We start from the raw sequence: 15,722 nt of genomic DNA on the forward strand, positions 1-15,722 counted from the left end.
TTGAAAACAAGAGCGTGGACAGAAGACGAAGCTGGCACTACAATGAGCTTTTTTTTCTTTTTATTTACACCACAAGAATAACAAGTTGTCATAATGTGGTACAAAATACTGGACTCCTAATAAAGTTCCAATAGAAGTCGGTACTGTCAGAGAAAGACACCATTGGCCAGTGGGGGGAAATGATCCAGAACAAAATGAGGATGAAAATGAGAAAACAACAACGGCAACCAGAAATAAAGAAAAAAGAAAGAGAGAGAGAGAGAGAGAGAGAGAGAGAGAGAGAGAGAGAGAGAGAGAGAGAGAGAGAGAGAGAGAGAGAGAGAGGAAGAAAAAGGAAGGGAGGAAGAAAAAAGAAGGAAGGAAGGAAGGAAGGAAGGAAGGAAGGAAGGAAGGAAGGAAGGAAGGAAGGAAGGAAGGAAGGAAGGAAGGAAGGAAGGAAAAGGAAAGGAAAGGAGAGAGAGAGAGAGAGAGAGTGAGAGAGAGAGAAAAAGAGAGACAGACCTCCGGGGTCCACTGAGCAAGGGCCACGGGCAGAGGTCAGCAGAGAGAATGCTGCTGCCGTTCCTGGGAGGAGATTCCATACAAGAGGGAGATTGTGTCTGGATGACAGAACAAAGTGGTCGCTGCTACCAATGGTGACGTCGTTCTGAGCACGGATAGGTAGAAAGGAGAATATAACATAGTTACAGCTTTGGATACTATATATCTGTAATAAGCTCTCGGGCGAATAATGCTTCGACCCTCCCTTTTTTATATATATATATATATATTATATATATATAAGTTTGTCATCCCCATAATCGCCTCCACTATGGAGCACACACACAAAATTGTTAGATTTCTTTTTCTTTCAATAGGATACTTTTAAAATCAACATCAAAGACAAAAGGAAGCCGGCCTCCAAACGGCTGGGCCTCGGAACAATGAAGAAACTTTGGGTTTCCTTTCAATGCGGTCGATAGGATATTTTTTTAAACCACAGTGTTGCTCACACAGTCTGTGACTGTTTATCAGAACGTGAGATCGATAGATAATGTCGTCTAAAAGTCACTTTAAAAGGGGGGGGGAAGGGGAGAGGCTGAGAAGTTAACTCTTTAGGCTCCTCGTCAGGTTTTTTTTTTTTTTTTTTTTTTAAATCCAAACAAAGCCCAGTGGCAGAGAAAGGGTTGCATTCACTCACCCCCAGAAAGGAAATGAAACAAACCAAACAAAAACCGTGTCTCTCCCCCTCCCCCCCGCCCCAGGAACAGAAACTCTTTGAAGAGACCCTGGCAGTTCCATTCTGCGCTGGGGAGTAGTTTCTCCAAAACACTGTTTCCACATAAATACAATAAACTCTCTTATTGGTATGTCACAAGTGCTCGATAAACTTTTTCCTTAAAATGACAAAGGTTGAAGTAGTCCTTTTATTTCTCTTACAATAAAAAGCACAAATTCTTCAGAATAAGTTCAGTAAGACGCAAACGTCCCCCCTCCCCACTCTCCTTCCGTGTTTTGCTTTACAGAAAATGTCCCACCTTTTAAAAAATCTGCAAATGCCACGAGAGGGGGAAAAAACCAGTTTTTTTGTTTTTCGCCTTTTTGTTTTTTTCCCCCCCCAAAGCTGCCAAGTTTGGCGTGCAAAATCTGTATACAATAGAAAGACATGCCGACCTTACAGACCATGCAACCTCAAGGTGTAGGAAACTTAAAAAAATATATTCATATATATTTATATATATTTATATATATATCAATGCCCGTAAAACACATGGGCCCCAAAGTTTACAAAAAGCAGAATGGAATGAATACATGACTGTGACGAATACAAAGGAATGTTCTATATCGAAAATAAAAACAAAGCTGAAAAAGAAGCCCCTCCCCCCGGCCCCTCCCCAGAAGAGGCTCTGGAGACCCTCATACCTGCCCCTTGCAGATTCTGGGTCTAAGACCGCTGAAAGAAAGAACCCACCATCCTTCTTCTCCAGACAGATCGAGGGAGAAAAGGGAAGCAACGGGAAAAACAAAACCGCTTCGAGGAGAGGCCCTATCCAACCGGGGCCCACGAACGCCAATGTGGGGGGAGCGGGGCACGGCCCTGCCCGCCGGGTTCTGCAGGTCAGGGGAGCAGCCTCGGCGCTCCTGCTGGTGGAGCTCAGGCACATCCTGGAGGGTCAAAGATGCTTGGGCTCCGGGGGAGGGGGGGATAATGAAAAGGGCAGATGGGGAGAATGGCTCGGAGCCACCCAAGCTGCTCCAGGAGGGCCGGCAACCCCCATCCCTCTCCCTGGGAGCCAGTAAAGTGCTCACTCACCGACCCTGTGGACCAACATTTGAAAAATGCCCCAGTAGCCTCGGCAAAGGTGCAAGTGAAAAACGGGGTGTAGAAAGGATCCCCTCGTGGGATCAGCATGGGAATGGAGAGCTAAAAGGAAGCTCCATCCACGGGGCAGCGAGAGTTGTGGTCAGCCCGGGAGAAGGGGAGCCCCACGATGCCACCACGGAAAGGCCGAGCGCGGGCCAGCCCCACCCAAAGACAAAAACCAAAGAGAAACATCGATTCTTTAAATGGATGGCCGGGGGCCGGAGAAGGCTGACAAAGCAAAAGGGATTTCACTCTATGGGGCTTTGCAACATGCAGTAAATAGCACAAAGTCCAAAAATGATAACGGGGCCGCAGAAAGGTCCCGATTATCCCCAGCATCTTGTAAAAAACGACAAACGACTCTTTTTTGTCTCCGATAACTGCTTGCAGTGAAGAGGGAACCCCCCAAAACATCCCCCCTGCTGCTGACACTGAATGCTGTGCTCCAGGTGACAGCTTGGAAAAGTCTGAGAAAAGGCATGAATGGGTGGCTGTCCGTGGCCAAGGAGAAAAAAAAAAGGATTCCTTCCTCCCCTCCCCCTGACCCTAAAATCAATCCCAATCAGAACAACCCCAAGGAGCCAGCTTAGGCTTTAGCCCCACGGAGAACAAGGGGCGCCCACTTGGGTCAACGGGGGGGGGGGGTCTTTCTTTCTGCACCCAAACCTGCCCTTCTCAGTCGGCTGCATGCAGATCTAAGGCTCAAGGATAAATGAAGAAATCCTCCTGCGCTCTTGGTGCTGATCAGAAAAGCTGAACGGTAAACTAGACTCAAGCTCAGAAAATTCCTTGGCTGCCCCTTCTCTGGAGAGGGGACCACCCCCCCCAGCTTCAAATTCTTTCCACAAGTCTGAATTCAATCAATTTTGGAATGAAAGTGGTGACTTCAAATGTCACCCCCCAAAAAAAGAGAGAGAGAGAGAGAGAAAGAAAAAGAAACAGAGAGAAACAGAAAGAGAAAGAAAGAGAAACAGAGAGAGAGAAAGAGAAAGAGAAAGAGACACAGAGAGAGAGAGACAGAGAGAGAGAAAAAACAAGGGTTGTCCAGAGAACTGTACTATTCTATATACTTTGTGGGGGAAAAAAGTACATGTGTCAATCGGCCTCCTGCAACCCCATGCTCGGTAATAAGCATCTGGTGCTTCAGAGTGAAGGTCTAAACCAGATGGCAGAAAGAACAAAAATTGAAAAACAACACTCCTCGCCCCGTTCCACATTCTCAAAAGCATTTTTTCCCTAAGGTCTTTGGAGAACAAAAGTTACAAGTCTATCTGAGCGACGGTGTCTTGGGGAAGAATTTTGGAAATGATATTTGTCAAGGCAAGTCTTCCCCCGCGGAGCTCGGCGTGCTGACTGGAGCGGAGGGGGCCCCCCCGGGTGGAAGGTCAAAAATACCCCAGCTCCGCTCTGTCTTTGCCAGAACAAAACTCAGGAAAGAGACCTCAGCTGGTATCGTCCCACGAGCGAGAGCCGAAGAGCTCTCTTTTCGTTAAACGCTCCATTTCTGAAAACAGACTCTAAACTGTAACGTCTCCTCAGCCCAGAGGAAAGATGCTGACTGTACAAAACAACAAAACAATCCCCCCAAATAATAATTATAATAACAATAATAATAATAATAATAAAAAAGACCTTTAAAGTTAAAAAAATGTATAAGCAAGGACCGAGGCAAGAAAGGCCTTTTGACATCATTACATGTCAGAAAACTGCCCAGTGGAAAACAAGTTCAAATCCACACAAACGAGGTTTCTTCGGGATTGAAAAATATCGATACAAAAATCAACAAGTTTTTCTAGTTCTCGCTACCAAACCTCCCCCCAAAAAAACCCCCAAAACTCTGTGTATGTGTGCGAAGAGGGGGAGGGGGACAGAGGTCCTGTTACAAAAGAAACCCAACATAACAAACAGAACCTGAAATTAAAATGCAAACATCGAAGGTAGTTGCCCAGTGGCGAATGTGTTGGCGATCTGAAGCCTTTCTAACTTTCCCTTTCCCTCAGCACCGGTCTGGTCCAATTCACAAGGAAAACCATTCGCTAGGGAACCTTGAAAAGGTGACTTTTACAATCTGCATTTATTATATTTACCTTTTTATTTCTTCTATAAATGCATTATAAATATTTTATCAAGATTTCATAAGAATCAAGTTTCTAAGCTTGGAGTACATTTGGAATATACATTATACATACATTATATATATATCTATATATATATATCTATTTATACCTACAATTGAAGCAATACCTCATGCTAGTCTGCTCTCGGGGAAAAGCATCCCAATCTGAAAACTGCGAGTGTGTCTATTACATGCGTCGACGACCAAATTGCTGTGTTCGACCGTTCTGTGATCGATGCCGGAAAGAAAACGCCTCGGATCCTTCTCAATCTGTCAGACTTCAAAACACCCAACCGTATTTGCCACTTTGGGGGCAACTCCCTTAATTTGTCTTAAACAGCAATGAAATGAAATAGAACCACAAAAAAACAAACAAAAACCCAACGGGACCGAACCGAACTGAACCGAACAGACCGCCCCCCCTTTCCCCCCAACTCGGGAGGAAATTGCGGAGGCACCGCAGGCAGAGGCCGGCTGCCTTCAGTCCTCACGTAAGCACGGGCCGCTCGCTCGCTCCCTCGCTCTCTCTTGCTCGCTCTGGGCTCGCTGGCAGGTCTTGGCTCCGTCAGCTAGAGGAAGTCACTCCACAGAGTCCTGCTTTTTCTTTTCTTTTCAACTTAAGGCATTGTCCTTCAAACTTCTGAAAAATCCGCCACACCAAATCCATCGGATCAATTGAAAAAAAGGCACAAACTCTCATCTTCAGGCGGCTTTGAAAAGCTAAAGCCGACTCCTCCTGGGGGGGGCGCTCGTGATTTTTTTTTCCTGTTTTTTGTTCTATTAAAAAAGAGAGAGGGATTAGTCTCCTTGGCCCCCCACCCTCCCGATAAAAAAAACCTGCCCTCGCGCATCATCGGGGTTTGTAGATTAGATTTCGGACTCCCGGGCAGGCCGGAGTCGCAAAAACCCTTTTCCCCCCTTTTCTTTTTTCTCCTTTTCTTTTTCTAAAAAAACAAACAAACGAGCTACACGATGAGTCAAGTGGTTTCAACGGAGACTGTGGAATTGTGGGTAATCAAACCTTAAGCACCAGTTTTAATGAAGTTTGTTTTCTGTATTATTAGAGCTTTGAAACGTGGGTCTCCTCGGCGGCTACCGCCGTCTGTCTCCACACAACGTGGCCGTCGACCCAAAGCCGCCACTGGCTGCTTCCTCCTCACGGGTTCCCACTTTGGAGCGGAGAAAGAGCCCCCGGCTCCACGTGTCTCACGTGCGTCGCGCTCACCAGCGGGCCGCGTCGAGGCGGAGGGGTCGTAGATGTCTGCGGGTGGGGGGTGTGGGCGCGCCCGTCTATATATCTATGGATGTAGATATATTTCTATATGTCTATCGAGATATCTGTAGATGCAGAAAGACTCGTTTTCCGTATCCAGAAAGACCAGTCCTGTGGTTGCGTCACACCTGGCCGTCCCTTTGTATTCTGGGAGAACACCCTGACAGGACGCAGGAGCAACAGGAGGAATTTTCTTGGCAGAGCTTCAAGACAAGAGACGCACAAACGAGAGACCAGCAGGTCTGAGCTGGCTGCTACAGGGGGGGCTCCTCTTCCATGGGCTCGTCATCGGACCTGGGATTTCAGCCCGGGGTTACGGGAGGGGAAGGGCCGGGGGAAGTGGTGTGGGGAGAAATGGGGGGAAGATGATAGGGGAGGAGACAGTGACAGAAAGACACACACACACACACACACAGAGAGAGAGAGAGAGAGAGAGAGACACAGAGAGAGAGACAGAGAGAGAGAGACAGAGAGAGAGAGATACAGAGACAGAGACAGAGATAGAGACAGAGACAGACAGAGACAAAGATGTACAGAGATGAGAGACACAAAGATAGAGATAGAAAGAGACAGAGAGAGACACACACACGAGAGACACAGAGAGAGGGGGGAGGGAGGGAGAGATATGGACAGAGACAGAGAGACAAAGACGTACAGAGATGAGAGACACAAAGACAGAGATAGAAAGAGACAGAGAGAGACACACACAAGAGAGACACAGAGAGAGGGGGGAGGGAGGGAGAGATAGGGACAGAGACAGAGAGACAAAGATGTACAGAGATGAGAGACACAAAGACAGAGATAGAAAGAGACAGAGAGACACACACAGAGAAAGACACAGACAGAGAGAGAGAGGGAGAGAAATAGAGATAGGGACAGAGATAAACAGAAACAGAGATGAGAGACACAAAGACAGAGATAGAGAGAGACAGAAAGAGACACAAGAGAGACATACAGAGAGACACTTAGAGAAAGAGAGAGGGACAGAGACAGATGAAGAAACAGAGACAGATAGAGACAGAGAATTATAGACAGATTCAGAGATAGAGACACAGAGACAGACACAGAGTCACAGAACCAGATAGAGACACAGGGAAACAGAGATAAAGAGACAGAGACAGACAGAGAGAAAGGGAAGAGAGACAAAGATACACACAAAGACAAAGAGAGATAGGGGGAGAGAGATAGAGTCAGAGAGAGAGAAGGAAAAAGAGACAGAGACACAGAGAGTCAGAGTCAGAGAGAGAGAGAGAGAGAGAGAGAGAGAGAGAGAGAGAGAGAGAGAGAGAGAGGAGAGAGAGAGAGAGAGAGAGAGAGAGAGAGAGAGAGAGAGAGAGAGAGAGAGAGAGAGAGAGAGAGAGAGAGAGAGAGAGAGAGAGAGAGAGAGAGAGAGAGAGAGAGAGAGAGAGAGAGGAGAGAGAGAGAGAGAGGAGAGAGAGAGAGAGAGAGAGAGAGAGAGGAGAGAGAGAGACACACAGAGAGATAGAGTCAGAGAGAGAGAGAGAGGAGAGAGAGAGAGAGAGAGAGGAGAGATGTCAGTTCAGGTTCAGTCATGGACCCTCGATAAACCTTTGACCCCCTGGGTTTTCCTGACCAGCAGCATCTCTCGCCACCCAGCTCGCCCGCCCCCTCCCCCCGGCCTCTCCCCTCTGGGCTTCCCCCACCCTCAGGAGCCATGTTTTTGTGCTAAGCCAATCTGTTCTGGATTAAACTTCCTTCCCCATATTTCTAAGTGTGCCCCAACTGGAAGCAGTTAGGGATCGCGCCTCTGGCACCCTGGCTCCGCCCCCTTGCCCCCCGGTGAGCCCGGTGCCCTCTGGGCTCACGCTCCGCCTGCTCAGGGACCCCCTGGTGGGCGGAGGAGAGGGCAGGGTGAGGGGCACCCACCTCTTCTCGACGTGCTTGACCCCCACGGACAGGGAGGCCAGGGCGCTGACGGTCTCCGCTTCCTCATTCTCGCACTTCTGCGCCTCGAGGAGGGAGTAGCCCACGGTGGAGGAGAAGCGCTGCAGGGAGCGCCAGTACTTGCCTGGGGAGGGAGAGGGTGAGGGCGGCGCTTAGGGGTCCCTGAGGCCGGCCCAGGCTGGGCCCCCCAAGCTCCCTGAGCACTGCAAGCACTGGAAGGTCCGGAAACCACCGGCCTAAGTTTGGTTACTTAAAACCAAATCCGGACACGGAACCCTGAGCCGGTCACTCTGGCTGGGAGTCGCCTCCATCCGGCTCCGTCCCTCACTGTGACCCGGCTCAGGGAAGGCACAGCGGCAAAGGGCACAGGAGGAAGGGGAGTCGTTCTGGACCCAACCGGGGGCTCGGGCGGCTGGGACACAGAGGCCACAAAAGCTGCCCCCGGACAAAGTGCTCCTTCCGGGGACCCGAGCCCATCGGTGATGGGGGTCGGGGCCTCAGGGCAGGCCGGGGGCGCTCCTGCTGCCGTCACCAAGTGTGGGGAGAGTTGTAACTGCTCGACCTCTTTCACGTCCCCTCCTCCAGGAAGCCTTCCTGGACCTGCCCCTCCGCGGTGTTCATGGACACCCTTCCCTGGGCGCAGGCCCTGCTTCCTTTCTGCCCCTGATTCCAGCCCCCAGGACAGGGCAGATCCGGCACAGTGCCCGCTGCGCACCAGGCGATGGAGGGTTAAACCCTGGGCCAGCAGTCTATGCCCCTGCCCCTTTAACCGCCCCCCCACCCCCCGCTCATCCTCGCCACTTGCTCCGGAAAGCCTTTCCCGAGTCCCCTTAACTCCCCCGGGGTCGAACGTCTCCAAGTGACCCCGTCCACAGCTCCGCTGCCCGCTGCTCCCTGGGAGACGGGCCCCTTTGCACCCTAGAGTGAGGTCCTGCTAGGATTCCGAATTCCCTCAGGGTGGACCCCGAGGCCTCGGGGAGGACGTGGGGCCTCCAGCACCATCCCAGAGGGCCACCTGCAGGCACGGCACACCCGGGGAGCCACACGCCAGGTACTCACTGTGGGTCTCGATGACTTTCTCCATAGAGTGGATGGCGTTGGCGTTTGACCTTTGTTGCAAGACCTTGTCTGGGAGAGGGTCGAGCTGGGGAGAGAGCACAGATGGCGAATTAAAGGAGCTTGGCTGGGGGGAGGGGGGAGTGCTGCTGCCCACACAGGAGGGGGGGCACGAGCGGGAGCCCCTCACCAACCTCCCCGATGCATCAAAACCCACTTCAGAGATGTCGCCGGGCCTCAGTTTCCCCATCGACCGATCCCTTTCAGCCGTAAGGATGACCCGCTTTCCCTGGACATCCTCGTGGCCAGCTGGCCACGAGGAGAAACCAGGGGCAGCAGTGGGGGCTGGCATTTTCAGCAATTCTCCCCTCCACCCCCCCATTTCACTAATGCCTCCAGGTGCTCAAAGGCTTGAGAAGCTTCTCACAGCAAATGGGAGACGTAATTCCCATTCTACAGATAAACAAACTGAGGTAGGCTTCGTGTCAGCAGGAGGGCGAGCCGCAAGGATCTCGGCAGCCATGTGACAAGAGGCCTGGGCCTGAAGTCAGGAGGATCCGAGTTCGAGTTCGAATGCCATCTCAGGCACTTCTGAGCTGTATGACCCCCAAAGAAAACCAAACACACACCACTTTCTGCCTCAGTTTCCTCACCTGTAAAATACTTCACAAGCCTAAAGCACCCTATAAATCTAGTTAACTCTTGCTACCCGCTGGGGCAGGTGAGAGCTAAGTGGATTTCCAAGGATTCCTTGGGAGGATAAAGCTTCCCCTCCCCCGAGTCACCGATTCTGAAAACATCCTGGGCTCCGGCGCTCACCCCGGGCTTTTCTTCTGAGGGGAGCAAGAGCCCTGAGCTTTTCTGCTGACTAGCAGTGAAGCCTTTGCCCCTTCTCGGAGGGAGGAGGCTCCAGGCATAAGGGGATGTCTTTGCAAACTAAGCTTGAGAAGGCTCCGCGTCCGTCGGGGTGTTTTTCTATTTCCCTCTTCGACCCCAAAGACGGGGTCCTGAATATATCAGACTTTTGATTGCAATATGTCACAAGTCTCGTTATTCTAAGGGATGAGGAAGGGTCGGCAAAGCATACAATAGAGTATTTAGGTAACAAAACACTAGTTTTAAAAGTTGGTGAGGGGGGTTAGGGAAGAGAAAGGAAGATAAAACAGCCACGCAGGTGGACCAATTTGGGGGTCCCAGAAAGCCGTCTTTGTTCTTCCCGAGTGTCTTTGATTAGCCAGGGAATTTCTGCAGTCTCCAGTTCAAAAGCATTCTCGTGGGTCTTGGAAGAATTACGAGGTCACCGGAGCCCCCAAGAAGACGGTTGTAAAACGTGTCGGCAAATCCAAGGTGGAATTTGGAGGAAGGTTTTCGGGGTTTGGAAAAAGCCATTTCATTCCTAGAAATGAGAGCCCTCATAGGCTCTTCCAGAAAGGGAGAGGGGAGGGCTCCCGGGGGCAAATGGCCTTCGTCACTTCCAATGGCTGCTTTTTGACATTGCCTCATGGAGACCCCAGCAGGCTTCGTCAGAAAAGATTTTGGACACGGAGATGGAGATGTCCAGGGCAGGGATCCCATAGAGAGAGGAGGGAAACCACTAAAGCGATTTTCGTGCTAGGAACTACGACTTGGGAGCACATCTCCACAAGAGCACTCCCATTCGTCCGCATCTCTCCATTCACCTGGATTAAGCCCCGCCTCCTGACTGCTCTCTCCTCTGGCTACAGCTGGGTATTGAAGATGAGGTGAGAAAGACTAAACAATTCCTGCTTTCGAGGGTAGCTCTCACCATGACTACCTTGCTCAAAATCCCCACTGGCTCCCACTGCCCCTAGGATCAGACCTTCCCCACATGGCACATGACGCCCTTCCCAGCCACTCTTCAAGCTTTTTCGTTCCTATTCTTCCCTCTGGAAGCTATTTCAGTCAACTAGACCGTGAGCTTTTGCACACCAAGCTGTCCCCTTTGGCAGAACCCCCGGCTTCCTTTCAAGGCTCAGCTCGTGTCCCCTTGTACAAGATCCCTTCCAGGGTCGGCATTCTCATTCTCAGCACAATAAAGTCATCCCCCCAACAGAATGGAAACTCTTTTCTTTGGTTCCTCAGCACCAAGCTCACTGGATTAAGAAAGGCAACACAGCTAGGATTATCTATCTGGTCTAGAAAAGGGAATTTCTAGGGTCAGTTTATATAACATCCTTGAGGCCTCCATTTTTCAAAACTTAGGCTATGGAATAAGGTGATGGAGAGCCATTGAAGGACCAGGTCTTTTGGGGTCAAGATCCACAGACAGTCTCAGGCTAAACAGGATTCGCTATGGCAACTCTGTTCTAGGGAAATTCTTGTAGGGCAGGTAGAAATAGAACAGTTCCATCCCATTTTTGGAGAACAGAATGAAAAGGAATGGCCCAATGGTAGAGACACAATTCTGTATGAACCATTCTCTCATCTACAAAGTAGGGGATGAATAATTAAAGAACTTTCCTCCTAGGATTCAGCAGGTGAAAACATGGTGGCTCAAATGGTTAAGGAACTGGCCAAGACTTAGGGCTGTCCTAAAGGGAATAGAAACAGAGCAGACTGGATCCACACCAGTACTGAGGACACTTCTGGGAATGTTTCATTTTTGGTGGGTAGATCCCAAAGACCAGCTTGCATTGTGAGGCTCTTTCCCCATGATAAATTCGGAAAACATAAGCTCCAATCATCTATCAGTACTCGTTAGTTAAGTAGGTTCATACTCCATTACAATTGTTTCAGAGATGGGGAAATGGAGGCTCAGTGTTGGGATGTGCCTTGGCTGAGTTTAGGGGTAAAACCTCTGAAGCTAAATTCTGGGGATGTACGGGACTAGATGGTCAGTGGAAAAGAGACTCAGATGCCTGTGCTCCACGGGAGGTGTCAGATCCTAAAAGCAACATGGAAGCCCAACTCTAAACCCTACATAGCCAAAGGATGAGAACATTAAAACAGAGCACACAGTTCACTATCTGTGTGTGTGTGTGGGGGGAGAGGTGTGTATGAAAAAACAGACGAGGGTTCTAGTTTATGCTTGGGCTCAGTCTACCCAATACCAAAACATCTGGTCAATTCACTGCCAAAAAATAATTTTTGTGTGTGTCACGGCAGAATGGTTGACTGAGTGAATAATGCTCCCTTTTCAACCATCAATTGTAGCACTAGCTTTGGGTTGTTTTTCTTTTTAATATGATTAATTATGTTAATTGTTTCCTAATGTTGAATCATCTAAGCATCCCTGGGATAAATCCAACTTGTCCATAGCAAAGATTGTATATCACGGTGGTCTTTTTGTGATTATTTTATAAATTCTGTATCCATTTTCAGTACATCCATTGGTCTGGTGTTCTCTTTCTTGGCTTTATCCCTCCCTGGTTTAAATCTCAGGGACACATTTGTCTCCTAATAAGGATCAGGTAGCAGAGATAATGTTCCTACAACATTGGATAGATGTTCTAAATCTGTGTAGACTAGTCTAGCTGTTTGTTCTCTTTAGAACTTCTTTTAAAGTACAATTTAGCTTTCTGGCACCCAGCTGTTTAAGGACCTTTTGTTTTTGTGATTTGGGGATTTTATATTTTGTCAGTAATTCTTTGTTTCCTTTAAGTTGTCAATTTCGCAAACATTTAATTGCGTGGAGTCAATTTGAGTAATTCTTTATACTTTCTTGTGAATTTGCTTATATTTTAGAAATTAATTATTTTTTTTTGGTGGGGGGAAGGTTAGCAAATGTTTTCTTTGTATTTTCAAAGAATCAACTTTTGGTTCTTATTTTCTTTTCTATAGCTCTTCTTGCCCCCTCCCCTCAACCTCCACAAATTTTTTTTCCAGTTCCTAATTTTCAAGATTTTGTCTCTTGTGTTTCATTTTTTAAAAACGACATTTTCAGTTACTCATAGTCAGTTTCAGTCTTTTCACACTCCTCCCTCCACTGCCCTGTGGTTCCCTTCTGGGGCCCCATGAACCCCAGGCTTTTTTGAGCCCTTTTAAAGCAGACTAAGATGGTGAAAAAGTTAAAATGCTACCAGGAGATTTTCCTTTTTCTGCCTTTATCTTTCTCACTGCTTCTTCTCGCTCACTTGTGTCCACTGCAGTATTAAAAACAAGGGACCATTGAGAGCTCTCAATGGTCCAAGACCGTCATGGAGTATTCTACACTCATCTGAAACATTTTACACACACACACACACACACACACACACACACACACACACACACACACACACACTCATTCACACACAAACTCACTCACACATTCACACACACAAACACACCCACACTCACACCCACACACAAACACACCCACACTCACACATCCACACACACACACACACACCACACACTTACACATCCACACACACACACACACAACACACACACCCTTGAATTTGAGAGATGATTCTCTGCACCCCTCTCCCTTCTGAACAAGGGGCTCTTCCTGGTTCTTTCTCAGTGAACCCCCTCTTTCTCTTCAAGCAGCATCTGACTGTAGTCCAGGGTTGTCCCCCACCCCCACTCCCTCCTGTCTCCCAGACAATCCAACCCTTAAGTAGCTCGGGCAGATTGAGAAAATCCCATAGCTCAGGGAACTCCCAAGTCCTCCCAAGTGGCCTCGACCTTCTGACTCGTGTCAGAAGTTTCCATCTCGGCTGGTGAGCACCGACACCTTTTGGGGGGGGGCCCTGAGTCCCTCCCACTTCCTACTATTTCACTCCATAATTTAGGCATCTCTCTTAAGTGAGCGAATTTCCCCTCCGGCGGATTGCTGGCCGCAGCTGGCTGCCCATGTGTGTGCGTGCAGAATTGTCCAACACGCTGTATATCAAGCTTCATCAAAGGCCCCGCAGGACAGAGAAGCCGCAGGCCGTCCAACTCGCCTGCATTAAAGAGATTTTATAAAAGTCCTTGATAAAACGAGCGTTTCCTGCTTTTTGATGTGTGTAAGGAGAAACGGTTTCTCGTTAGGGGAGCCCGAGCAGGTCCTTCCTGAGAGCGCCGGTCGCTACCGTCAGTCTGAACACCGTTAATGGCCCAAACGCCAAAGCCGGCTCCAGAGCGGCTCTCGGACGGAACGCTCTTATCTTTCCACTGAGCCGGGAGATCAAAGGCGGGCTTCTTCCGAGAAAAGGGAGATTAAGTGCCGAGGACACTTCAGAAAGCAGCCGGCTCTCGGGGCTGCAGGATGGTCCAGAACCCCACCCTGTGGCTGCCCGGGGATCCAAGTATGACCGCCACGGGGAACCGGCCCCTGGGAAACCGGGGGGCTCCCCAAGGGGAGGCCTGGAGGAAACCGCCCCAAACCGCAGGATCGGGAGACCTCTGCTTCGGGCACCAAGCTCAGGCTTCTCTGGGGGAGGGGGAACTAGGCCGTGGCTTTGATGGGATGACCTGGGGGTCTCCGAGCTCCCTCGGCCTCCTCCTTTGCCCTAAGCTCCGCCAAACCCCCTTCCAATAACCTCGGATAGCTCATTAGCCCCATTCTCTGGATGAGGAAAAGGAGGCTCCCATCACTCAGGGAGCATTTATTACGTGTCCTCTGAGGTCCCAATGGGGGAGAAAGTTCCCCCTCAATGGCGGCGGGGGTGGGGAGGACAGGCAACAGGCACATGTTTATGCTCAGGTGAGATATAGAGACCTGAAGGAAGCTGGGGGGAGGGGAGGGGCAGAGGAGGGGAGGAAGAAGAGGGAAAGGGCAAGAAGGGGAGCGCTCCAGGCATGGGAAAACCTGCAATTGGGAGGCAGAGGGTCCGGGGGCACAGAGGACGCTGGGGGCTTTACTCTGCAGCGGCCGGAGGGGGCAGGGCTCGGGGACTCGGGCCCCCAGGTTCTTACAGGCCCGGGTAGGCTCAGGGCTCTCCCTGGCTCGTTCTGGTCTTGAAGAAAAGCTCCCTGAGGGCAGCACCTCGGACAGGGCCCGCGGGAGGCACTTATCATGATGGTGGGGGGGGATCTGGGGCCGAAAGGGAGTCTAGCCCTGCCGTTTTACAGATGGAGTGATGGAGGCTGGGAGCTCGGATTAGAACTCGGGATACAACCCTATTTGCTGGAGCCCGGCCCCCAGGGGCACTGAGTCATGGAGGGATCTGGCTCGGGAGCCCAGCCGGTCAGGGAGGCCGAGGGACGCGGGCTGTGAGGCTCCACTGAGGGAAGAGCACCGGCCTGACCCTGCAGGGAGGTGACCGTCACCTCTGTGCCTCAGTCTACCCAACGGAGACCTCTCTGGACCCCCCAGAAGCCCAAGGACCCCGTGAGGAGACACCAATGAGTAGAGGAAGACTCTGCTGAAGCCCAAAGACGGCCCCCTCCCCCTGCCCGCGGCCCCTCCCCCTGCCCACGGCCCCCTCCCCCTGCCCAGTTCCTCGCCCACACCCGCAGGGTCTGGGGAGCCCAGCAGGCGATCTCCCGGGCTCCAGGGCACTCGGCCCCTCGATCTCGTCCACGCAAAACCGTCCCCGACACCTCCCTCGCCGTCCTACCTCGTTTCCCAGCAAAGCAGAAACACAGGCTTCCGAGGCATCGCAAATGGCTGTCAGGTCGTGGCCGCCTTCCAGGGCCAGGACGACGCGGCCGCCCGCCAGGCCCATGAGCTGCTTCGTCAGGTACCCGAAACCTGGAGGGGAGAGGAACGTGGGGGGCCGGAGGTCGGCGGCCGATCGAAGCGGCCCCAGAGGCGAGACGCAAGGGGCCGGGGCCCGGGCTGCCTCATGGAAGCCAGGCTGCGCTCTCCCAAGTCAGGCCCGAAGTCTCAGGGCTGCGCCTACCCTCCCCCACCAGAACTCTGCTAAAAGGAGATCCGCTGGGGAGGGCGAGGCGGGATCGGGGGGGGGGGGGGGGGGGGGGGGGAGCGGCTCCCTGAGAGCCCCAGGCTCTGGGTCCGTGGGTGTGGTGTGCAGGCATGTGTGCATGAGGGTGACAGGGAGTGTGCCCGTGGCTGTGTAAGTGGGATCATGAGTGTGCACGTGAGTGTGCACTTCCCATCTCGGTGACTGGCACACGGGGGTGACGAACACCAG

The 15,722-nt window shown here is 51.0% G+C and overlaps 1 protein-coding gene across 3 annotated transcripts in view; it reads right to left on the minus strand.

The window, feature by feature from the left end:
• Nucleotides 1–1,387: 1,387 nt before the first annotated feature.
• HDAC4 (histone deacetylase 4) overlaps nucleotides 1,388–15,722 on the minus strand; it is a 126,186-nt gene continuing 111,851 nt past the window's right edge. For all 3 annotated transcript variants that reach the window (XM_074264447.1, XM_074264446.1, XM_074264445.1), the window contains 4 exons: nucleotides 15,186–15,319; nucleotides 8,698–8,782; nucleotides 7,621–7,762; nucleotides 1,388–6,027 (listed from right to left, as the gene is read on the minus strand). In XM_074264447.1, the coding sequence (XP_074120548.1) occupies nucleotides 5,988–6,027; nucleotides 7,621–7,762; nucleotides 8,698–8,782; nucleotides 15,186–15,319 (401 nt within the window). In that variant the 3' untranslated portion in view covers nucleotides 1,388–5,987. The remainder of the gene's footprint in view (nucleotides 6,028–7,620; nucleotides 7,763–8,697; nucleotides 8,783–15,185; nucleotides 15,320–15,722) is intronic.

The sequence above is a fragment of the Sminthopsis crassicaudata genome, chromosome 4, assembly GCF_048593235.1.
Source record: "Sminthopsis crassicaudata isolate SCR6 chromosome 4, ASM4859323v1, whole genome shotgun sequence".
NCBI lineage: Eukaryota > Metazoa > Chordata > Mammalia > Dasyuromorphia > Dasyuridae > Sminthopsis > Sminthopsis crassicaudata.